Source organism: Papio anubis, chromosome 16, assembly GCF_008728515.1.
Source record: "Papio anubis isolate 15944 chromosome 16, Panubis1.0, whole genome shotgun sequence".
In the NCBI taxonomy this organism is placed as follows: domain Eukaryota; kingdom Metazoa; phylum Chordata; class Mammalia; order Primates; family Cercopithecidae; genus Papio; species Papio anubis.
In genome coordinates, this window is record NC_044991.1 from 14,186,904 (window position 1) to 14,211,491 (window position 24,588).

A 24,588-nucleotide genomic window follows, 5' to 3' on the forward strand; every position below is an offset into this window, starting at 1 on the left:
GTCAGGGGTTCGCGACCAGCCTGAGCAACATAGCAAAACCCCGTTTCTACTAAAAATACCAAAATTAGCCAGGCATGGTGGCACTTGTAATGCTAGCACTTTGGGAGGCTGAAGCCAGGATCACGTGAGCCTGGGAGGTTAGGGCTGCAGTGAGCCATAATTGTGTCACTGCACTCCAGCCTGGGTTACAGTAAGACTCTGTCTCAAAAAAGAAATAAGACATCCCTACTTTTTTTTTGGCAAAGTATTTTGCCTAACCTCTCTGGCTCCAGTGCTTATTCAACAAATACCTGAACTTCCGTATGACAGATACTGGACAATTTCTGCTGAAGGAGCTTTTCTCTGATGTTGACACAGACTAAAGAAAGTAAATGACATTCGGCCGGACACGGTGGCTCACGCCTGTAATCCCAGCACTTTGGGAGGCCGAGGCGGGCGGATCACAAGGTCAGGAGATTGAGACCATCCTGGCTAACACGGTGAAACCCCGTCTCTACTAAAAATATAAAAAATTAGCCAGACGTGGCGGCGGTCTCCTGTAGTCCCAGCTACTCGGGAGGCTGAGGTAGGAGAATGGCGTGAACCCAGGAGGCGGAGCTTGCAGTGAGCCAAGATAGCGCCACTGCACTCCAGCCTGGGCGACAGAGTGAGACTCCGTCTCAAAGAAAAAAAAAAGTAAATGACATTCTTTGGTAGGTACTTGTAGGCCTGAGAGGTCAGGGAAGTTTTTCTAAGGAGTCCCCAGCTACGATGTTTAATTAAAAGAATCTTGGCCGGGCGCGGTGGCTCACGCCTGTAATCCCAGCACTTTGGGAGGCCGAGACGGGCAGATCACGAGGTCAGGAGATCAAGACCATCCTGGCTAACACGGTGAAACCCCGTCTCTACTAAAAAAAATACAAAAAAACTAGCTGGGCGTAGTGGCGGGCGCCTGTAAGTCCCAGCTACTCGGGAGGCTGAGGCAGGAGAATGGCGTGAACCCGGGAGGCGGAGCTTGCAGTGAGCCGAGATCGCGCCACTGCACTCCAGCCTGGGTGACTGAGCGAGACTCCGAGACTCCGTCTCAAAAGAAGAAGGAAAAGAAAACATCTCCAGCCATGCAAAGCTGCAAGCTCGCAGTTCTTTCCACCTGCCCTTACCACAAGAACACTCAGCCCCATTTCACTGGACTTTGAAGGTTCCTACGCTGACCTCGTATTTCTTCCCATGTAAATCTCATGCAGTGGCCACATGCCACCCCTGGAAAGCCAACCTTGATCATCCAGTTCACGTTATCTCCCTCCTGCCATTTATCTTGCCTCCACTGAGTTTTAATTCCAGGCTCCACTTCCTGTGATTGCAAACATATCCCTTCATCCCTATGTCTCCATTTGACCAGTTAGCCACCAAACGTCGGAAACAATGCCTTGCCCGCCTCTCCTGTTTGGTGGAAGATCAAGACAGTCGTGTATGTTACTTGGTAAGCAGTACACTGAGTCACTGCTGCAAACGCTTGTTAATTGGCTTATCCGTCCTGGCTCCACCACACTGGTTTCCAGTCCCACAAAACTGGGTAGGCCAACTAGTTTAAGTGTTTGGCTACATTCATGGAATATGAGAGGTAGGATTAGCTCCAAAAATCACGTGCTCCCTCCCTCCGTGTAGAGAGGCACATTTTAAAAAGAAGGACCCAGTTCCCCATCCCGGATCTCCAGACCTTCCACCCCAGCCGGTGCGCGCCAGCCCCAGGCCCCTCTGCCAGCCCTCAGAGCAGCGCACGCAGCATGTGCGCGCCTCTCCAGCGCGCCGAGCCCGGAGCCTGCAGCCCGCCAACTTGTCCCGGCGTGCAGTGCGCCGCGCACGTGACCCCGCCCCCTGCCATTGGTCCGGGCGCGAGGGGCGGGGCCGCCGCGGAGCGAGCAAGCCAAGCGCGGCCTCATTAGACCACCGGCTGCAGTCGGAGCGGCTGGGAGGTTCGCGTGCTTCTCGGGGGTCGGTCGGAAGCGGGGAGGCCGGAGCTGCGGGCGTGGGGACCTGGCGGCTCCTGAAGCGCAAGCTGGCGGGCAGCAGGTGTGCGGGGCATCCCTGTCACGTGGCCGAACAGTCTGGGGCGCGCGGAGCCTGGCAGGGGGCGGGGCACACGCAGGCCACACCCCCTTCAGACTCCAGCCCGGGCATTGGAGCCGGGCCAAGGCGAAGTGCACCTCTGGAAGGTCCAGCCTGACGGGTGGTTCAAAGGAGTGTTGGGCACCCTCCAATTAGGGGAAAACTGGGGAGCACCCTCTCCTTCCCCAGGGCAGAGGTTACTACAATTATAAGCGGGGAGCCGGTGCCCCTGAGGAAGGAGATCGTGAATGAGATTAAGATGGAGGGGCTTGGGATTCCTGGGAGCCCCAGGTCCCAGCTTGAAACGGTGGAGTCTGGGCAAATGAGCTTGTGTGAAGACCGTGGCTTCTGGGCCTGGCCCTGACGCAGATTGCAGTGAGAGTTCCCGCAGGCCCCGCCTCTTTCTGGGCCTCGTGTCTCCCGGCCGCCCGGCCGGGTGCGAGGCCTTACCCCTCTGGTCTGCTGCAGGATGGGCCTCTCCGCTGCGGCCCCGCTGTGGGGCCCCCCGGGGCTGCTCCTGGCCATCGCCCTGCACCCAGCGCTGTCGGTGCCCCCGCGCCGGGACTACTGCGTGCTGGGCGCTGGGCCCGCGGGCCTGCAGATGGCCTACTTCCTGCAGCGCGCTGGACGCGACTATGAAGTGTTCGAGCGCGCCCCGCGGCCCGGCAGCTTCTTCACGCGCTACCCGCGGCACCGCAAGCTCATCAGCATCAACAAGCGGTACACTGGCAAGGCTAATGCCGAGTTCAACCTCCGCCACGACTGGAACTCTCTGCTCAGCCACGACCCCCGGCTGCTCTTCAGACACTACTCACGTGCCTACTTCCCCGACGCCCGCGACATGGTGCGCTACCTGGGTGACTTCGCGGACACACTGGGGCTCCGTGTCCAGTACAACACCACCATCGCCCACGTCACTCTGGACAAGGACCGACGGGCCTGGAATGGCCACTACTTCATCCTAACCGACCAGAAGGGCCAAATGCACCAGTGCAGGTAAGGCCTGTGCCTGAGCTCACCTGCAGAAGCTGGGACCTTCCCCACACGAACCACACACCTTGATTGGCCAGTAGGTGTGGGAGGAATGGAAGAAAATGGGTATTTCGCTTTTTTTTTTTTTTTGAGACGGAGTCTCACTCTGTCGCCGAGGCTGGAGTGCAGTGGCAGAAGCTCGGCTCACTGCAATCTCCGCCTCCCTGGTTCAAGCAATTCTCCTGCCTCAGCCTCCGCAATAGCTGGGACTACAGGCACGCACCACCACAACTGGCTAATTTTTTATATTTTTGGTGGAGATGAGGTTTCACAATGTTGGCCAGGCTGGTCTTGAACTCCTGACCTCAGGAGATCCACCCACCTCAGCCTCCTCAAATGCTGGGATTACAGGTATGAGCCACCGCACCCAGCCTTCGATTCTATTTTTGAAACCACCCTGTGATCAAAGCATTCTTCTGCAGGCCGACAGGATCTAAGTCCCCAGCTGCCCTCCCCTGGATGGCGATCCTTACCAATGGAAGGAGCAGGACTTTGAAATCAGGCCTATATGTGTTTAGACTCTGGCTCTGCTGCCTTTACAAGCTTTTAGGCCACGAACCTGAAGAGCCTGTGCCTCCTCACCTGTAAAGCAGGCCATGTACCACCTCCAGGTTGCTTGGAGGAGTCAGTAAGATGGTGCACAGATACACTTAGTACAGGGTCTGGTACAGAATTACTGCTCAGTAGATAGATGCATCCGTCAGAGAACTCAGAAAGGGGAAAGTAGAACATCAGGTTTCCTTTCATCACCAAGGGTGATGATACCTGGTCTGACTGTTGTGTGCAAAGTTAGGTGAATTCTCCATTTCTCATAATGTCATCTTCTCCTCTCTCACAGAGCAAAATTAACCCCCAGTACAGTGCTAGGGAAAATACTGTGAGCTCAGGGAGAGGCAAGGGCAGAGCCTCTCAAGTGCACTGGAGTGAGGGCGTAAACAAATGAATGAATTAACGAATGAATGAATGAATGTCCTATTTTCTTTTAGCGGCCAGTGGTTGGAGTGAGGCAGGTGGGTGCGTGGGTCCAGGGAGTGGTTTTCACTTAGTGATCTTATAGCTAAGAGACTAAGCCATCCTTCCTTTGTCCCTGCCTGCAGCGTCCTCCTTGTAGCCACTGGCTTATCAGTCCCCAACCAGGTTGACTTCCCTGGCTCTGAAAATGTGGAGGGTTACGAGTCTGTGTCCATAGACCCTGAGGACTTTATAGGCCAGAATGTGCTGATCCTGGGCCGTGGGAACTCAGCCTTTGAGACGGCAGAGAACATCTTGGGTGTCACAAACTTTATCCACATGCTCAGCCGCTCCCGGGTCCGTCTGTCCTGGGCCACCCACTACGTTGGAGACCTCAGGTAGGCCACATCCCTGCGTGTGTGTTCTGTGCTGGGAGTCCAGAGTGTGGAAAGAGCCTCCCCAACCCTCCCCTGCCCTTCCTGACCCCAGCTGCACTGCCCAGCTTTCCTCTGAGTCTCTCTCCCTGCATTCTCTGTGGGCCCAGAGCCATCAACAATGGCCTGCTGGATACCTACCAGCTGAAGTCCCTGGATGGGCTGCTCGAGTCTGACCTGAGGGATCTGGCCATCCTGAAGGATAGCAAAGGCAAGTTCCATGTCACCCTGAAATTCTTCCTGGAAGAAGCCAGCACCAACCAGAGTGCCGACGCCATCACCCTCCCCCAGGACGACAATGACAACTTTGCCATGCGCGTGCCCTATGACCGAGTCATCCGCTGCCTGGGCTGGAACTTTGACTTCTCCATTTTCAATAAGTGAGTTCCATGCGGGAGGAGGTGGGCTCTCCTAGCGAACCCTCCTGACCCCTCCCTAGGGGAACAGACTGGCTGTTCAGTAGGCTGGCGACAGAGCTCTCAGGACAGCACCCTAAGAATGGATGTGAGTGCTGCCTGGTTTCCCTCCAGGACATGAGCTCTCTGACCATTGAGGGTCCCAGGTGGCCCTGAGGAACCTTGGTCCTAGAGCAGTACCAGCAGATCTTCATCGGCATTGGGAGCCTCCACCTGTGAGATGGAAAGGCCGGCTCAGAGAGAATACAGAGGGGAATTTGCTGGAAGGCAGTGTAGCGTAGTGGCTGAGAGCACAGGTGCGGGAATTGTCTTGAGATTCTCAGTTTGCCAAATCTGTGACCTCGTTGAAAGTTATTTAACCAGGCTGTGGCCCAGTATCCTCATCTCTAAAATGGGATTCTAAGTTTCTTTCTCATATGGTTATTGCGAGGATTAACATAAGAATGTGCTTGGAGGCTGGGTGCGGTGGCTCACACCTATAACCCCAGCACTTAGGGAGGCCAAGACAGGCAGATCACTTGAGGTTAGGAGTTCGAGACCAGCCTGGCCAACATGGTGAAACTCCGTCCGTACTAAAAATATAAAAAAATTAACCAGGCGTGGTGGTGGGTGCCTGTAATCCCAGCTACTTGGGAGGCTGAGGTGGGAGAATCGCTGGAACCTGGGAAGTGGAAGTTGCAGTGAGCTGAGATCACGTCACTGCACTCCAGCCTGGGCAACAGAGCAAGACCCCGTCTCAAAATAAGACGAATGTGCGCAGATGCCAGGCATGGTGGCTCATGGTCTCACACCTGTAATCCCAGCAGTTTGGGAGGCCAAGGCGGGCATATTACTTCAGTTCAGAAGTTCAAGACTCGCCTAGGCAACATGGTGAAACCCCATCTCTACAAAAAATACAAAAATTAGCCAGGTATGTTGACACATGCCTGTGGTCCCAGCTACTCAGGAGGCTGAGGTGGGAGGACTGCTTGAGCCCAAAAAGTCGAGGCTGTGGTGAGCTAAGATCATGCCTCTGCATTCCAGCCTAGGCAACAGAGTGAGACCCTGTCTCAAACAAAAAAAGAGATGGCCGAGCACAGTGGCTCATGCCTGTATTCCCAGCACTTTGGGAGGCCAAGGTGGGCAGATCATGAGGTCAGGAGTCCAAGACCAGCCTAACCAACATAGTGAAACCCCATCTCTACCAAAAATAGAAAAAAAATTAGCCGGGCATGGTGGCATGTGCCTGTAATCCCAGCTACTCAGGAGGCTGAGGCAGGAGAATTGCCTGAATCTTGGAGGCGGAGGTTGCAGTGAGCCAAGATCACGCCATTGTGCACTCCAGCCCAGGCGACAGTGTGAGATCTCTTGTCTCAAAAAAAAAAAAAAAAAAAAAGAGGAGACAAAGGAGGACGGGAGAGAAAGAAAGGAAAGAAAGTGCTGGGAGCTAGGTGCAGTGATGAGTACCTAGCTACTCAGGAGGCTGAGGCAGGAGGATCACTGGAGCCCAGGAGGTGAAGGCTGCAGTGTGCTATGATCATGCCTGTGAATAGCAGCTGCACTCCAACCTGGGCAACATAATGAGACAAAAGAGATAGAGATCTCTTAAATCAGAGAAAGTACTCGGCATATATCATGTGCTTAATAAAATGTTAGTTGCTAAAGTTATTTATCATTGTATCTTGAAGGGCTGTTTTATGAAGCCTAGACTTTAAATATTGCTGCCAACTATCTCGGGAGGTTTGGTATCAAAGCACCATCCAGTCTTTCATTTGCCTTCTGACCAGGGTGCAGAAAGACAAAGGAGAAGCTGTTGTGCCTGTCCAGACCCTCCTTTCCATGGGCCTCCCAAAATGCTAGGATTACAGACGTGAGCCACTGCATCTGGCCTGACTTCGTTGTTTTTTTTTTGTTTTTTTGGTTTTTTGGTTTTGTTTTGTTTTTTTTTTTTTTGAGACAGTCTCACTCTGTTGCCCAGGCTGGAGTGCAATGGCATAATCTTGGCTCACTGCAACCTCTGCCTTCCAGGTTCAAGTGATTCTCCCGCCTCAGCCTCCCAAGTAGCTGGAATTACAGCCATGCACCGCCACCCCCAGCTAACTCTTTGGGTATTTTTTCGTAAAGGTGGGGTTTCACCATGTTGGCCAGGCTGGTCTCGAACTCCTGACCTTGTGATCCACCCGCCTCGGCCTCCCAAAGTGCTGGGATTACAGGAGTGAGCCACCTCGCCCGGCCGACTTCATCTCTTAAGTGGAGATGATAATACCCATCTGCTAGGGTCATGGTGAGGTTTAAATGAGACGAGAAAAGTAAGACACTCAGTGCCAGTAATAAGTGCCACTGTAATAAGTGCCTCCTGGCTGGGTGCAGTGGCTCACACCTATCATCCCAGCACTTTGGGAGGCCGAGGCAGACGGATCACATAAGGTCAGGATATCGAGGCCAGCCTGGCTAACGTGGTGAAACCTTGTCTCTACTAAAAATATAAAAATTAGCTGGGCACGGTGGCAGGAGCCTATAATCCCAGCTATTCAGGAGGCTGAGGCAGAAGAATAGTTTGAACCCAGGAGGCAGAGGTTGCAGTGAGCAGAGATCGTGCCATTGTACTCCAGCCTGGGCGACAAGCGAAACTCCATCTCAAACTAATTAAATAAGTGCCTCCCACATAGCAGCTATTTTCATCAACAGCCCTTTCCACTGACAGGTCCCTCCGACTTAACTCGGGAAATGCATTCGGCAAGAAGTACCCGCTAATTCGAGCTAGCTACGAATCCAAAGGAAGCCGGGGTCTGTTTATCCTGGGTACCGCCAGCCACTCGGTGGACTACCGGAAATCTGCTGGGGGCTTCATCCACGGATTCCGATATACAGGTGAGCTCAGCTGAGAAGGCAGAACTGTCCCCAGACAGAGCCACTCTCAGCATCCCAGGGCTTATAAATCTGCTTCTATGTCCAGAAGCATTAGGGGATTGCTTGTCAGTAGCTCATTGTCATAAATCGTCTTGGGGAAGTGACAGCAGGTTTTTGTGGTCTGAAGACACATCTAGGGAAGTATCAGATAAAGTGTAAAAGTCCACGGCTGTAATCCTAGCTACTTGGGAGGCTGAGGCAGGAGGATCCCTTGAGTCCAGGAAGTCGAGGTTGCAGTGAGCCGTGATGATGCCACTGCACTCCAGCCTGGGCGACAGAGCAAGACCCGGTCTCAAAAAGTAAAATAAAACCAAGCGTAAGCCGGGTGTGGTGGCTCATGCCTATAATCTTAGCACTTTGGGAGGCCGAGGCAGGTGGATTGTTTCAGGCCAGGAGTTCAAGACCAGCCTGGGCAACATGGCGAAACCCTGTCTCTACTAAAAATACAAAAATTAGCCAGGTGTGGTGATGTATGCCTGTAGTCCCAGCTACTCAGGAGGCTGGGGCATGAGAATTGCTTGAACCCGGGAGGTCGAGGTTGCAGTGAGCCAAGATCACAGCACTGCACACCAGCCTGGGCAACAGAGTCAGACCCTGTCTCAAAAAAAATTAAAATCAAGCATAAAAGTAGATACATCTGGAAGTGCTATGTTATGTGCATAAGCCCCAGACAGGTTAAGTATCCTGTGTTGGCAGGAACGCTGAGCTTGAAGAATGTGAACCTGGTTCCTCCCCAGCTGGGTGGTCCTAGAGGTGAAGCTTCCAAGCCCCTGATGGACATCCTAACATCACAGATGGAAATGAGGTGAACTCTCCACCATCGTGGGTCCATTGTGAGGGCTAAATAAGGCAATACCTGGCCACCAAGCAGCTATGAAGCTCCATGCCCATACAGACAATTTGGGTACTGACACATTTCAATAAAAATTGCAATCGGGGCCAGACGCAGTGGCTAACACCTGTAATCCCAGCACTTTGGGAAGCCGAGGCAGACAGATCACCTGAGGTTGGGCATTCGAGACCAACCTGACCAACATGGAGAAACTCTGTCTGTACTAAAAATACAAAATTAGTCGAGTGTGGTGGCGCATGCCTGTAATACCAGCTACTCGGGAGGCTGAGGCAGGAGAATCGCTTGAACCTGGGAGGCGGAGGTTGCGGTGAGCTGAGATCACACCATTGCACTCCAGCCTGGGCAACAAGAGCAAAACTCTGTCTCAAAAAAAAAAAAAAATTGCAATTGAATTATATCAGTTCTTTTTCAAAACTCTCAGTACCAAGGGTATAAATTTTCTGCTAACTTGAGAATGTTTACAAAGAAAATACTCAAATATATTTTAAAAACATAATTCTATTTATTGCACTAAAATAATCCCCAACCAAAAATTGATATTTGCGATTTTAAGAATAAATGGGAAATAAAAAGGAAGTGAGAGAAATGAATTCATGCATGTTGGGTGACTTCAGTGGGCTGAGCACTGAAAACACAACCCTGGCAGGGCCGCCGACACCCCGAAAGGTGGGTGTGAAATCTCCATTTTCCTCAGAGTGTGAAACTCAGGCTCAGAGTTTTCGTGATTTTCTCACCATCATGAGAATTAAACTCCCAAGGCCCAGGCGCTTTCTTGAAAGACACTTTCTACAAAGGTCTTCTCTTCTTTCATAGAAAGCAAACCGGTGCCCTCTCTATGGAGAGGAGTCTAAAATGTTAGATGTGGCCAGGCGCGGTGGGTCACGTCTGTCATCCCAGCACTTTGGTAGACTGAGGTGGGCGGATCACCTGAGGGCAGGAGTTTGCGACCAGCCTGGCCAATATGGTGAAATCCTATCTCTAATTAAAATACAAAATTAGCCGGGCGTGGCGGCGGCCACCTATAATCCCAACTGCTCAGGAGGCTGAGGCAGGAGAATCACTTGAACCTTGGAGGTGGAGGTTGCAGGGAGCCAAGCCCACACCGTTGCACTCCGGCCTCGGCAAAAAGTGAAACTCCGTCTCAAAAATAAATAAATAAATAAAAATTAGATATTCCCTTTCCTGTGGTTAACCTTCTGAGAAGGACAGGGTATTGGTTGAAATTCACTCAGTGAGGCATACAATATTCAGTTAGGTGAGTCTATTTGAAAGAATGGAGTCAAAATCTTACAGCTGAGCTTTAAAAAATTAGTAGTAGTAGTATTTTTTGAGACAGTGTCTTGTCCTGTTTCCCAGGCTGACGTACAATGGCGCCGTCTCAACTCACTGCAGCCTCAACTTCCCAGACTCAAGCCATCCTCCCACCTCAGTCTTCTGAGTGGCTGGAACTTCAGGCACGCACCACCACACCCAGCTAATTTTGTTGTTTTTATTTTTATGTGGTAGGGACAAGGTTTCGCCATGTTGCCCAGGCTGATCTCAAACTCCGAAGCTCAAGCGATCCACCTACCTCAGCCTCCCAGAGTGTTGGGATTACAGGCATGAGCCACCACGCCTAGCCTGAGCATCAAAAATGTGAAAATATAGGGAACTAGGGGGAGTAATCTTTTATTCTGCCACTCAAAGACATTCTATGTTTATATTTCTTTTTTCTTTTTAAAGACAGTAAGGCAGGCCGGATGTGCTGGCTCATGCCTATAATCCCAGCATTTTGGGGGGCCGAGGCCAGCAGATCAACTTAGGTCAGGAGTTTGAGACCAGCCTGACCAACATGGTGAAACCCATCTCTACTAAAAATACAAAAATTAACCAGGCTTGGTGGCACACACCTGTAATCCCTACTACTTGGGAGGCTGAGGCAGGAGAATCACTTCAATCCAGGAAGCGGAGGTTGCAGTGAGCCAAGATCACACCACTGCGCTCCAGCCTGGGTGACAGATTGAGACTCTGTCTCAAAAATAATAATAAAAATGAAGACAGTAAGGTGGACTTTATTCCAGGTTAGAAGACTATAATAATAGGTGTAGGACCACTGCAGAAGGGTCTTACAGTATGGGCAAAGGATTGGACTCAATTCTGGGAGTCAGTTCCTCCTGGAATCCGGGAGGCAGAGGTTGCAGTGAGCTGAGATCGCGCCACTGCACTCCAGCCTGGACAACAGAGCGAGACCCTGTCTTAAAAAAAATAAAATATATGGCCGGGTGCGGTGGCTCAAGCCTGTAATCCCAGCAGTTTGGGAGGCCGAGACGGGCGGATCACGAGGTCAGGAGATCGAGACCATCCTGGCTAACATGGTGAAACCCCATCTCTACTTAAAAAAAAAAAAAAAAAACTAGCCGGGCGAGGTGGCGGGCGCCTGTAGTCCCAGCTACTCGGGAGGCTGAGGCAGGAGAATGGTGTAAACCCAGGAGGCGAGCTTGCAGTGAGCTGAGATCACGCCACTGCACTCCAGCCTGGGCGACAGAGCGAGACTCCATCTCAAAAAAATAAAAAATAAAAAAATAAAATAAATAAAAAATATTTTAAAAAAGAACTTAGAGACAGATGGATTTAGGCTGTGAAAGAGAGGGCGAAATCAAAGATTTCCATAGGCTCATCTCTGATGGAAACAGAGCTGTGAAGCGGGGAAGGTTTCTAGGGAAGGCTCTGTGTCAGACTTGATGTTCCTTATGTGAGGTGGGGTGAGTGGGACTCCCACGTGCAGATGGCCTGAAGCAAGGGCAGATAGACTCTGGCCTGGAGACCAAATCCAGCTGTGCTCACTCCTTTGCCTATTGTCTTGGCCGCTTTTACACTAGGGGCAGAAGTGAGCAGCATCACTGTATGCTGTATGTGTATGACCCACAAAGCAAGAGAATATGGATTGTCTGGTCCTTTCCAGAACATACCTGCTGGCCCGGCTTTAAAGGCAGCTGCCATCTCCTCCCCTCATGTGTTCACCACCTACACATTTGCTCTGGGCCATGCAGACCAGTGTGTATGGCGTTCTCAGGGGTTGATGAGGCCTGGGCATCCCCTGGGCATCCCTCCCAGTGACCAGAGATAAAATCCTAAGTGCAGCATGCCCTTCCTTCCTCTGGCTGTTCCAGTGCGTGCTGTTCACCGGCTCCTGGAGCACCGCCACCACAGCGTCGCCTGGCCTGCCACCGAGCTCCCCATCACACAGCTGACCAGCTCCATCGTGCGGCGCGTGAACGAGGCTTCTGGGCTCTACCAGATGTTCGGTGTGCTGGCCGATGTCATCCTGTTGAAGGAGTGAGTAGCCTATCCCGGTCCTACTCCCCTCGGCCCAGCTTCCCCCACACACTGCATAGCGCTTCTCTTCCTATTCCAGGTGCGGGGTGCCCAGTTCTTTCCTAAGTTGAAGGCTGCTGGGGGGAAACATGTCTGTTCTGGGGAAAAACAGTGCTATCAACTCTACAGACAGTCCTATGGGTGGCCATGGGCACATTAGTGAGCCTCTCTGAGCCCTTCTTCCTCATCTGCAAAATGGGGAAATTGTGCCTACCTTGCAGCAAGAAAGGAAGGAGTAAAGGTCACTTGTGGAAAGTGTTTGGCATCACGTGGATGAGCAGTAGTCAGAGGCAGCCGCGTGGATCTCAGAGCTCCCTCAGGCCAGGGCCTTGCCGGCCACCGTCATCAGAGTCAATTTAGTGATAAGCAGCAGATCACAGAGGATGGACAGTCCCTGAGAAGGAAACGGTGCAGGGCACAGAGGGGTGAGGGGCAAGGGGAGACAGGTGGCAGGGAGAAGCAGGGGAACAACCTTCAGTCAGAGGGAAAAGCCCGATCCAAAGGCAGGACGTGCTATAGCATACCAGGTTCAGGGACATGCAGGTAGCACAGCTGTACTCTGCACAAAACCCTCGCGTCACCCTCCATGCCCCTGCCCCTGTCTTTTTTTTCTTGAGACAGAGTCTTGCTCTGTCACCCAGGCTGGAGTACAGTGGCGTGATCTCGGCTCACTGCAATCTCCACCTCCTGGGTTCAAGCAATTCTCCTGCCTCAGCCTCCCAAGTAGCTGGGATCACAGGCACCCGCTACCATGCCCGGCTAATTTTTTTTTTTTTTTTTGACTCAGAGTCTCTCTGTGTCTTGCCCAGGCTGGAGTGCAGTGGTGTGATCTTGGCTCACTGCAGCCTCCACCTCCCAGGTTCAAGCGATTCTCATGTCTCAGCCTCCTGAGTAACGGATTACAGGCGCATGCCACCACACCCGGCTAATTTTGTATTTTTAGTAGAGACTGGGTTTCACCATGTTGGCTAGGCTGGTCTCAAACTCCTGACCTCGGGTGATCTACCCACCTTGGCCTCCGAAAGTGCTGGGATTACAGGCGTGAGTCAGCGTGCCCGGCACCCCTGTCTCGAATGACACCTGACATGCAAACAATGGGCAAGTCTTGTTACCTCTCCCTTCAGATGATGTCTGGAACCCAGCCAGCTCTCACCCGCTCTACCACCACCATCTCGGTCCCGATCACTAGGCTCTACTGCCTGCACCCATATGACAGCCGCCCCACTTGGCCTGGGGTCTGTTCCTAGCACAGTAACTAGCGTGGTCCTTAGAAACCTGAGGCACGCTGATCCCAGCTCTGCTTAGTCCTCCCCAGCGACCAGCAGCATCACTTCTCAGGCCAGACGACCCTTCATGTCTCGTCATGGGAGGCACAGCCCTCCTTGATCTGACCTCTCAGGCCTCTGAACCCCTCTCCTGCCCCTGCCCCTTGTTCACTCCCCTCAGCCACATCGGCCTCTTCTGTTCCTTGAACACAAAGTGCTCACATACTCCTCAGGGCTTTTTCCTGACTATTCTCTCTGCCTGAGACACTCTTTCCCCAGATATCCCATTCAGGTTACATGGAATTTTCTGGACTCTACCCCACATGTGTGTGAGAGCTCAGCTGAAACGGTAATGTTAAGTGAGGGGTGCACTGCTTGATTGACGCTCCTTAGAGGGGAGATACACACGCACACACGCATGCTTACCCCGTGCCGCACCCCTCACCTCTGCCACAGCACTGAGGGCCTCCCCCGTGTTGCCATTCTCCCAGGAATGCCATGGCCTTTGAGTACCTGGAGGAGTTCCCCATACAGATGCTGGCCCAACTGGAGACACTCACAGGGAGGAAGGCAAGGCACGGGCTCTTCGTCATCAACATGGAATACGGCAGAAATTTCTCTGGCCCCGACAAGGACGTCTTCTTTGATGACCGGTCTGTGGGGCACACGGAAGACGCCTGGCAGTCTAACTTCCTCCATCCTGTCATCTACTACTACAGATACCTCCCCACCGGTGAGCAGGTCTCTGCCCTCCCCCAACCTGTGGGCTCCTCAGACCTCACCCTCTGCAGGGTTGTCACCCACCCTGAAACCTTCACACACACGCTCAGCTGACCGGGGGACGGCTGCGGCACTCCGCCTAGAGACCACTTGGGCAGAAGGTCCGAGAACGATAAATGATGCTTCCAGATTCTGACACATACTGTGACCGACACAGGACACGTGGGGAGTGTCGTGCTCTCCGCCAGCCACCGTGTAGTAAGAGGGACACGGCCCTGCTGCAGGTCTCCAGAGGAGGCTGACCATGGTGGGGTGGGAGGGGTCTGAAGAGTGAGGGAACCAGAGCTCGTTAACATGGTACAGAGAAACTGGGCAAAATCCCTGGGCCTGTCCTTTTGTTACTGTGTGACCTTGGACCATTACTTAACCTCTCTGAGCCTCAACCTCCCCTCTGTAAAATGGGGATTACGACAGTACCTTTCTTGTAGGGTTCCATGAGGTTAACTCTGACAGCATACACAGAATGCCAGCCCGGTGCAGGCACAGAGTAGCTACTGATAAATGAACAACCTCGGGAACGCACCCCCTGCTTCAGAGCTTGAAGGGCAGTCGGGTGGAAGAGGGTGGTTTAAACGGGTTGTTCCCAAAGGCAGAAGTCATGTCAGCAGGTAGCAGCGACAGGGGTGCAGGGGTGCAGGCACTAAGAGGCTGGGCACAGTGGCTCACGCCTGTAATCTCAGCACTTGGAGAGGCCAAAGCAAGCGGATTACAAGGTCAGGAGTTCAAGACCAGCCTGGCCAAACCAGCCTGGCCAAAATGGTGAAACCCCATCTCTAAAAACGTGAAAAAAATACAAAAATTAGCTGGGCATGGTGGCACATGCCTATAATCCCAGCTATTCAGGAGGCTGAGGCAGGAGAATTGCTTGAACTAGGATCCAGGAGGCGGAGGTTGCAGTGAGCCAAGATGACGCCACTGCACTCCAGCCTGGGCTACAGAGCAAGACTTTCTCAAAAAAAAAAAAAAAAAAAAACAGGCTGATCGCAGTCGCTCACGCCTGTAATCCCAGCACTTTGGGAAGCTAAGGTGGGCGGATCACGAGGTCAGGAGGTTGAGACTATCCTGGCCAATATAGTGAAACCCCGTCTCTAATAAAAATACAAAAATTAGTCGGGCATGATGGCGGGCGTCTGTAGTCCCAGCTACTAGGGAGGCTGAGGCAGGAGAATCGCTTGAATCCAGGAAGCAGAGGCTGCAGTGAGCCAAGATTGTGCCACTGCACTCCAGCCTGGGCGACAGAGCGAGACTCTGTCTCAAAAAAAAAAGTTAAAGCTGTTCAGTGGGGGAATTGGTCACCTCCAAATTCAGGTTTCCCAGAATAGCGATGGCCAAGTCATGACTCGATGGCCGTCTGACTGGGACACCACAGAAGGGAGTCCACAGCAGCGGGAAGCTGAACTAGATGAGTGCTGAGACCCCTCGCCTCACCTCTGAGTCTTCTCACAGAAAGGCCAGTTTGAAAGCAGCCACAGCCAGGCGCAGTGGCTCACGCCTGTAATCCCCGCACTCTGGGAGGCTGAGGCAGCTGGGTCACCTGAGGTCAGGAGTTTGAGACCAGCCTGGCCAACATGGTAGAGACTAGAACCCCATCTCTACTAAAAATGTAAAATATTAGCTGGGTGTGGTGGCGGGTGCCTGTAAACCCAGCTTCTCTGGAGGTTGAGGAACAAGAATCGCTTGAACCCAGGAGGTGGAGGTTGCAGTGAGCCTAAATTGTGCCACTGCACTACAGCCTGGGCAATAGAGTGAGACTCTGTCTCGAATAATAATAAAAAATAAAAATGAAGCAGCACAATAGATCTCAGTCCATGTGAGTGTTAGAGAAACGCCAGCCTGAAGTTACTAGTTACAGCACTGCCTTCCGAAACCACAAGGGAAAAGCCTAGTTCCTCTTCCTCATGGCAGCCTTTCAAATATCTGCAGGTGGCTCTTGAACAGGCTGACCACAGCCCAGCTTGGGAGGCTGTCGGGAAAGCCGAGCACGAGCGAGTGAGGGCAGTGTTTGGGCTGTGTGGGATCCGTGCTGTGTCGGCCCAAGGAGGGGAAGCCCAGCCTCGCGGCTCTGACGTGGCCCCTCTCTCCTCCCCACAGAACAGGAGGTGAGGTTCCGCCCTGCACACTGGCCCCTGCCTCGGCCCACAGCCATCCATCACATCGTGGAAGACTTCTTAACAGACTGGACTGCCCCAATCGGGCACATCCTACCTCTGAGGCGCTTCCTGGAGAACTGTTTGGACACCGATTTGCGAAGCTTCTATGCAGGTAATTTAAGCTCCCAGAAGGACAAAGGGTCTAAGCTCGAGGTTGAAAAAAGGTCGCAGACACCCAAGCCCCGTGGAGTTTCAGGACCCATATCTGGAAATCCAAACCCCAGACTACCATTCCTGACAATGCCGTGGGCTAAATTACAGTATACCTAAAAATACTGGATAATGTATCTTCTTTTTTTTTTGAGACAGAGTCTCACTCTGTTGCCCAGGCTGGAGTGTAGTGGCGCAATCTCAGCTCACTGCAACCTCCACCTCCCGGGTTCAAGCAATTCTCCTGCCTCAGCCTCCTGAGAAGCTGGGACTACAGGTGCATGCCACCATGCCTGACTAAGTTTTGTATTTTTTAGTAGAGACAGGGTTTCACCATATTGACCAGGCTGATCTCGAACTCCTGACCTTGTGATCAGCCTGCCTCAGCCTCCCAAAGTGTTAGGATTACAAGCGTGAGCCACCGCTCCCAGCCGATAATATGTCTTTTCAAAAGAATTAACAGGGCAAGGCACCGTGGCTCGCACCTGTAATCCTAGCACTTTGGGAGGCCAAGGCAGGTGGATCACAAGGTCAGGAGTTCGAGACCAGCCTGACCAACATGGTGAAACCACATCTCTACTAAAAATACAAAAATTAGCCAGGCATGGTAGCGCGCCTGTAGCCCCAGCTACTCGGGAGGCTGAGGCAGGAGAATTGCTTGAACCCGGGAGGCGGAGATTGCAGTGAGCCACGATCTACCACTGTGTTCTAGCCTGGGTGACAAAGGCGAAACTCCGTCTCAAAAAAAATAAAAAGGGGGCTGGGCGCAGTGGCTCACACCGGTAATCCCAGAACTTTGGGAGGCCGAGGTGGGCAAATCACGAGGTCAGGAGATTGAGACCATCCTGGCTGACACGGTGAAACCCCGTCTCTACTAAAAATGCAAAAAAACTGGCCGGGCATTGTGGCTGGCGCCTGTAGTCCCAGCTGCTCGGGAGGCTGAGGCAGGAGAATGGCGCGAACCCAGGAGGCAGAGCTTACAGTGAGCCGAGATCACGCCACTGCACTCCAGCCTGGGCAATACAGCGAGACCCTGTCTCAAAAAAAAGGAAAAGGTTAGCAGGGGCTAGAGAGAGAGAGATATCTATGTATACATAAAGAACTGGCAGGGAAATAAGGCCACTCCCCAGAGGCCAGACCTGAAAAAAGCACTAAACCTGCTGAGCTGGACCCCTGCCAGTCGTCAAGAGCCCAGAGTCTGGGTTTTAATAGACCACCCCTTGGGGTGGAAGACAGAGCTAGAGCAGGATGGGAGGCCTGTTTAGAGATACGCAAATAAAGCTTGGATCTCAGTAGGAAAGCTGGGAGCCAAAACCCTCCGAGGGAGGAAATAGATGAGACGCATGGTTTTGGTCCTAGATAGAGTGGGAGAGAAAATCTCTGAAAATATCCAACCAGTAGGCCCCACTTGTGTAAATTTGGGGCCAAACTTCATGAGATCATTGGGCTGTAGAAATCACAGAAGCAAATGCACACCTTCTCAAAAAATACACTTTTAGGCCAGGTGCAATAGCTCACGCCTGTAATCTCAACACTTTGGGAGACCGAGGTGGGTGAATCACCTGAGGTCAGGAGTTCAAGACCAGCCCTGGCCAACATGGTGAAACCCCATTTCTACTAAAAGTACAAAAATTAGCTGGGGGTGGTGTCGGGCGCCTGTAATCCTAGCTACTCGGCCGGCTGAGGCGGGAGAACCGCTTGAACCCGGAAGGCGGAGGTTACAGTGAGCCGAGATCATGCCACTGCACTCCAGCCTGGGCAACAGAGCAAGACTGCCTCTCAAAAACAACAACAAACAACAAAAATGCCAGGGTATGTGATGGAGTGAATTCCAACCCTGAGTTGTGGGTTCCACCGACGCATCATCCCAGGCCCTTTAGCCTCCTATCTCCCACTTTCTAGACACTGTTTAACTGTACAGGCCACGGCTGCCTTGACTGAGAATACCAGAGCAGTAGTCGGCATAGTGGCAGCCGTCCCTCCGTTCTGTAGCTGATGTGCAGCTGCTAGTGCTGGCCCGAGATTCTGCTGAGCCCCTGCAGAGGGGATGATGTCGTCAGAAGGTGGTGCCTGCCAAACGGCCATTTTGAAACGGAGTCTCGGCGCAGGGTTCCCCAGGTTGAGTGCAGCGGGCGCCAATCTCGGCTCACTGCAAGCTCCGCTCTGGGTTCACGCTTCATTCTCCGCTTCAGCTTCCTCTCCTAAGTAGCTGGGACTACAGTGGCCTCGCTTACCACGCCCGCTAATTTTTTTTTGTATTTTTTAGTAGAGACGGGTTTCCACCGTGTTAGCCAGGATAGTCTCGGGATCTCCTGGACTCCCATGATCCACCCGCCTGCCTCCTAAAGTGTTGATTATATTTTGAGCCAATCACGGGCTCGGCCTCAAACGGCCATCTTGCTGCCCTCCCAGTCTTCCCGCTGTCCTCTCGTGCATCTGCTGTCTTCCCTGCTTGGAGAGTATTGCCATGACCTGGCCAGCCAGGGGCCTCCATGATAAAAGTCAGAAATAAACAGGAAGTCATATTTCTGGAGCACCTTTCAGCCTGGTCACCCATGGAAGCCTCACGACATCCTTTGTACGGTGCCCATTTTTCACTTGAGATAGAGGGGCTCAGGGAGGCGAGAAGGCTCGCTCAGAGTTACAGAAGGACTCCAGCCCATTCCGGACTCTCCGTCTGCCCTTCTTGTCTCTGACGCCCTCAGAAGGCTGAGCCCATATCTGCGTCAGCTTTTCTGTTTGTTTAAAGTCTTATAAGTACTTGGCTAAAAGACTTTTTCTCACTGTATTAGTCTGTTCTCACATTGCTATAAAAAAATACCTGAGACTGTGTAACTTACAAAGAAACAGGTTTAATTGACTCACAGTTCTGCAGGCTGTATAGGACACATGGCAGCATCTATTTCTGGATGCTGGATCACGCCTGTAGTCCCAGCACTTTGGGAAGCCGAGACAGGCTGATCACTTGAGGTCAGGAGTTCGAGACGAGCCAGGCCAACATGGTGAAACCCAGTCTCTATTTAAAAAACAAAAAAATTAGCTGGGTGTGGTGGCAGGCACCTGTAGTCCCAGCTACTGGGGAGCCTGAGGCAGGAGAGTCACTTGAATCCAGAAGGCAGAGGTTGTAGTGAGCCAGGATCGTGTCACTGAGGGAGACTCTGCCTTAAGAAAAAAAAAAAAAAAAACCGTTCCCATGATGCAGTCACCTCCCAACAGCCCCACCTCCAGCATTAGAGATTCCATTTCAACATGAGATTTGGGTGGGGACACAGACCCAAACTATATCACCCACCTTGCCTATTCCCTACCTTCATTCTCATTCCCACAAGGAACTCCTAGCCCTAGTGGTTGTTCCTTTTAGTAGCTTCTCTCTCCGCACGGCTTCTTTTGGTTGTTTCTTCATATTTCTTTTTTTTTTTTTTTTTTTGAGACAGAGTCTCGCTCTGCCGCCCAGGCTGGAGTGCAGTGGCATGATCTCGGCTCACTGCAACCTCTGCCTCCTGGATTCAAGTGATTCTCCTGCCTCAGCCTCCCGAGTAGCTGGGACTACAGGCGTTCATCACCACGCCTGGCTAATTTTTGTATTTTTACTAGAGACGGGGTTTCTTTCTCATTGTGTTGGCCAGGCTGGTCTCGAAGTCCTAACCTCAGGCGATCCACCCACCTCGGCCTCCCAAAGTTCTGGGATTAAGGCGTGAGCCACCACGCCTGGCCGTTTCTTCATATTTCTACATGATAAGTATCCACAGCTATCTTTTGATTGGACAAATTTGATGCATGCACCAGCTTTCTGTTGTGGGATCGGTGAGGATATACCCGTTTATCTTTCTATCCCCACACTGTTTAGATCAGAACTTTGCACGTGGTATTTGCAACTCAAACGTGGAGGGAATGCATCTTTGCAGGCAGATCTGAGCTCACAGTGGGACTGACCACTGAGTTCCCAGCTGCACCAGGCCGAGTGCAGGGTCATGAGGGTCAGAGCCCTAACCCCTGTGTGGCCGCCTGCAGAGCCCCAGGCTCAGCCCTGATCTCTGGGAGCTGAGGCATTGCTGTGGTTTGCTTTCATTTTGGAGCCTTTTTCTTCCAGAGTGTCAAGGCAGTCCCCTGCCCTGGAGCCTCGTGGAGGGTCATGATTCATGACCTACTCAAGTTGGATGTGTGATGCCCAGAAAGGTCAGCTCCCAGTTTCAAGGGATGGAAGATACCAGGCGAGGCCCGCAGTGAAGCCTCCACACCTGGCATTGGCAGCTCCCCTTCCTGCACCCCTCCCCACCCATCCCAGCCTGGCTCATTCTCTTCGTTTTGCTTTTGTGTAGAGTCCTGCTTCCTGTTCGCCCTCACGCGCCAGAAGCTGCCACCCTTTTGCCAGCAGGGGTACCTGAGGATGCAGGGACTCGTGAGTACCGAGAGCCTTCGGCAGCACAGAGTGGAGAGCAGGCTCCTACGGGACGATGCCCCCACGGGCAGGGACCTGGAGGACAGCAGCCAGCATCCTGGCGACCAAGAGCTACTAGGTGCCCCCCTGGCTCCAGGGCCTCTGGCCCAGTCCCTCGATAGCAACAAGGAGGAGCTCTGACTGTCCCTTCCTAGGCTGTGGGCACAGTGGCCAGGCCTCCCCACCCAGGCCCATGGTCAGTTCCTCTTTCCCCGCAACCTCACGCTCCCACCGGTGCGTGATTGCCAAAGACCACTCAGATCATGGCAGTGACTGCACCAAAGCCACCAGACAGCACGTGAGGGCTGCAAGTCGGGGATATGGTGGTCTCCTCCCTCCTGTCCGGGGGCAGAAGAAGGGCATCCTCCACCAGGTGTGAGCTGCCTTCCTCAGCCCAGCTTCTCTGCAGTGGAGCGATCGCTGAGCCCCAGGCCAGCCTGGTTCTGCCCCCTCTCAAGTGCTCCTCTTCCTTCCAGGCCCCTCCTCAGATGGGCCTGTGTCCCGCCTGTGGAGCGCTTCACAGGGGAGACCCATCTGCATCTTAAGGGTTTGTGGCAAGTGCTTTAAAACAAAAGCTCTCATATCCTCAACAACCATCATGGGCAGTTGCGATTGTTGCCCCAGACTGCTGAAGACACCAGCTGAGAGATGTCAAGTAATTCCCAGGGACCCCCAGCTGCAAGTCCCCGTCTGTGTCACTTGCCACACACTGCCTCAACTCCGCCCCATTTTCAGCAGTGTTTGAACTTAGCTACGGAGCCCAAGAGGGTCAGCCCTGCTTATCATCGTAGGCCCAGCAGGCTGCTCTCCAGCAGCAATAGGACAGCTCCCTGAAAGCCATCTTATCTCAGCAACTTTCTCCTTGAGCAGCAAGATTCAGAGCTGCTCTCCCCAGTTGCACCCCCTGACTCATCTTCCAGCTGGCTGTTCTCCCCCACCCTACTCCCTGCCCTCTGCCATCCTAACCACGCCTTGCTTCTAACTTGCCTGGTCAAGTTTTGTAAAACTTATCCTGCTGTCTCTGTGGTGGGCACCCATATGTGCTCACCATGTGTAAGGTGACATTTCCTAATGCCTTTATGTGATAATGATGATGAATTTGGTTCCTAGTCTCTGCTTCATTGTCCTTCCTCACCAGCAGTCTGCATTCTCCCATCAGGCATCTTAGTCTCATTTATAAGGGCATACTATAATCACAGTGATTTTTCAAAGCCCAGGATCATAGGTGATTGCTTTTTCACTGGTTCTTACTAGCTCTTCATGGATCCACTCAGAATTCCAAGGACAATCGCAGCACTTAGGTCAGGAGCTTGAGACCAGCCTGACCAACATGGAGAAACCCCATCTCTAGTAAAAATACAAAATTAGCCAGGCGTGGTGGCACATGTCTATAATCCCAGCTACTTGAGAGGCTGAGGCAGGAGAATCACTTAAACCCGGGAGGCAGCGGTTGCAGTGAGCCGAGATAGCACCATTGCACTCCAGCCTGGGTAACAAGAGGGAAACTCCGTCTCAAAAAATAAATTAATTAAATTAAATTAAAATAAAGCATGCACTGGGTGCAGTTGCTCACACCTGTAATCCCAGCACTTTGGGAGGCTGAAGCGGGCCTATCATCTGAGCTCAGGAATTCGAGACCAACCTTGCCAACATAGCAAAACCTGGTCTCTACTAAAGATAAAAAAATTAGTTGGGCATGGTGGTGCATGCCTATAATCCCAGCTACTTGGGAAGCTGAGGCAGGAGAATCGCTTGAACCTGGGAGGCGGAGGTTGCAGTGAGCAGAGACCGAGCCACAGCATTCCAGCCTAGGTGACAAAGCAAGGCCTGCAGTGAAACCCCCATACCCCATCTCAAAAAAATAAGAATAAAGTATGCTACAACAAAAGTGAAAAAAAATTCTAAGAACCCAGGCTTTCTGGATCCAAAGCTCTTTCATGGGGATGTCCTCTTCCCCTCTTGGCTTAGGTCCAGACTTTTTCTTTTTTCTTTTTTTTTTTTTTTTTTGCAATGGAGTTTCGCTCATGTCACCCAGGCTGGAGTGCAATGGCACGATCTCGGCTCACTGCAACTTCTGCCTCCCGAGTCCAAACAATTCTCCTGCCTCAACCTCCTGAGTAGTTGGGATTACAAGCGCTTGCCACCACACCCAGCTAATTTTTGTATTTTTAGTAGAGACAGAGTTTTACCACATTGGCCAGGCTGGTCTCAAACTCCTGACCTCAGGTGATCCACCTGTCTCAGCCTCCCAAAGTGTTGGGATTACAGGTGTGAGCCACCATGCCTGGCCCAATCCAGACTTAACCACCTGGCCCCACTGTCTGCAGACACAGTTCCCTCCAGTTATTCTCAGAGTTACAAGAAGAGGACTCCAGTAGCCTTATTCTGTCAGGGATAAATTATTTACTCCGTGATAATGTAGGATATAATAAATTCCTCTTCAAAGGTTTTAGCCTGTAAATTGTTAAATACAATGAGTTCTGAGATCCTCTCCAAAGAACCAATGTATCAGTGTGTTCAGCTCCCCTGTTCTTTGTTCTTCATTTTAAAGTTTAATTTCCTCATTCTTTATGTCTCCTTGCCCCTAGTTTCAGTAAACAACCCCCTCCTAGCCTCTGTCACCTGCTCTGACCTGAGTCACCTTTAGTCACCTGGTCCGGAACTGACTTTCCCATCAAAACTGCTCAGCCCGCCACTCCGGGTCATACCCCTGCTCTCTTTAAAACAGCCAATAGGGCCGGGCGCGGTGGCTCAAGCCTGTAATCCCAGCACTTTGGGAGGCCAAAACGGGCAGATCACGAGGTCAGGAGATTGAGACCATCCTGGCTAACACGGTGAAACCCCGTCTCTACTAAAAAATACAGAAAACTAGCTGGGCGAGGTGGTGGGCATCTGTAGTCCCAGCTACTCGGGAGGCTGAGGCAGGAGAATGGCATAAACCCAGGAGGCGGAGCTTGCAGTGAGCTGAGATCCGGCCACTGCACTCCAGCCTGGGCAAAAGAGCGAGACTCCGACTCAAAAAAAAAAAAAAATAGCCAATAGGAATTAGCTTAGATTGTGTGGTCCAACCCTAGCCAATAGGGGAACAACACAGCAGTAGGGGCTACCTGCATCAGGGATAAGAACTCATTCCCCTCCCTCATCCAGGTGTGCTCTCGCCATTGCACCATCCACGAGAGGCACCCTTCTATACAAGTAAAATTGCCTTGCTGAGAAAATTTGAGTGCTGTTTCTTTTGTGGCAACGAAAAATTATTTCTAACAAATTTGGTGGCTTGTTTGGGATTCCCATTCTCCTCTGAGGAGGGTCTAGACCTCTCCCATGAGGAGGCATGCCCCGCTGCCTTGTTGCGGTGGTCACAGGGGTAAGGAATTGAGACCCACCGGTGTGACGAATAAACCTATACTCTCAGCAACGTGGAAAGAAACCGGCTGGTGACCTGGGGGAAAGGATCCTCACATACCACAGTGACCAAATAACTCTCTGCACAGACCAAGGTAAGAAACATCGCAGGGGCGACAAAGTATTTCCTTGGTGGTCAGGATATTCTCGGGGTTGAAAGTGTGCGTGAATGCAAGGAGCCTCCAGCAGGTGGAGCTAAAGGATAGGCGAGACATCTCCAATAGGAGAGATTAAGCCTAACCAGGACCCAAGATGGGAAATGCCCCAAGTAAGGTAAGAGATAAAAAGGAGAAAGCTAGCAACAATAATATTCCCCCTAATAATCCCCTAGGCCTAATGTTAAAATATTAGAAGGATAATGAAAGGACCAAAAACAAAAAAAAAGCAGC

General features: G+C 52.1%; 1 protein-coding gene across 1 annotated transcript; it reads left to right on the forward strand.

Annotated features, from left to right (window-relative positions):
- Positions 1-1,899: 1,899 nt before the first annotated feature.
- On the forward strand, positions 1,900-21,907 carry FOXRED2 (FAD dependent oxidoreductase domain containing 2). The gene is made up of 8 exons (XM_021921508.2): positions 1,900-3,081; positions 4,215-4,466; positions 4,613-4,882; positions 7,602-7,768; positions 11,810-11,975; positions 13,771-14,012; positions 16,151-16,321; positions 20,679-21,907. Exons 1-8 carry the CDS (start codon positions 2,555-2,557, stop codon positions 20,936-20,938), a joined length of 2,055 nt encoding a protein of 684 aa, XP_021777200.1. The 5' UTR covers positions 1,900-2,554; the 3' UTR covers positions 20,939-21,907.
- The last annotated feature ends 2,681 nt before the right edge of the window (positions 21,908-24,588 follow it).

Excerpts from the sequence above, each read along its gene's own strand:
- FOXRED2 (XM_021921508.2), top strand. The coding sequence starts at position 2,555 with ATGGGCCTCTCCGCTGCGGCCCCGCTGTGGGGCCCCCCGGGGCTGCTC. Across the intron at positions 4,883-7,601 it reads GACTTCTCCATTTTCAATAA|GTCCCTCCGACTTAACTCGG; the intron begins GTGAGTTCCATG and ends TTCCACTGACAG. Across the intron at positions 11,976-13,770 it reads GATGTCATCCTGTTGAAGGA|GAATGCCATGGCCTTTGAGT; the intron begins GTGAGTAGCCTA and ends CCATTCTCCCAG.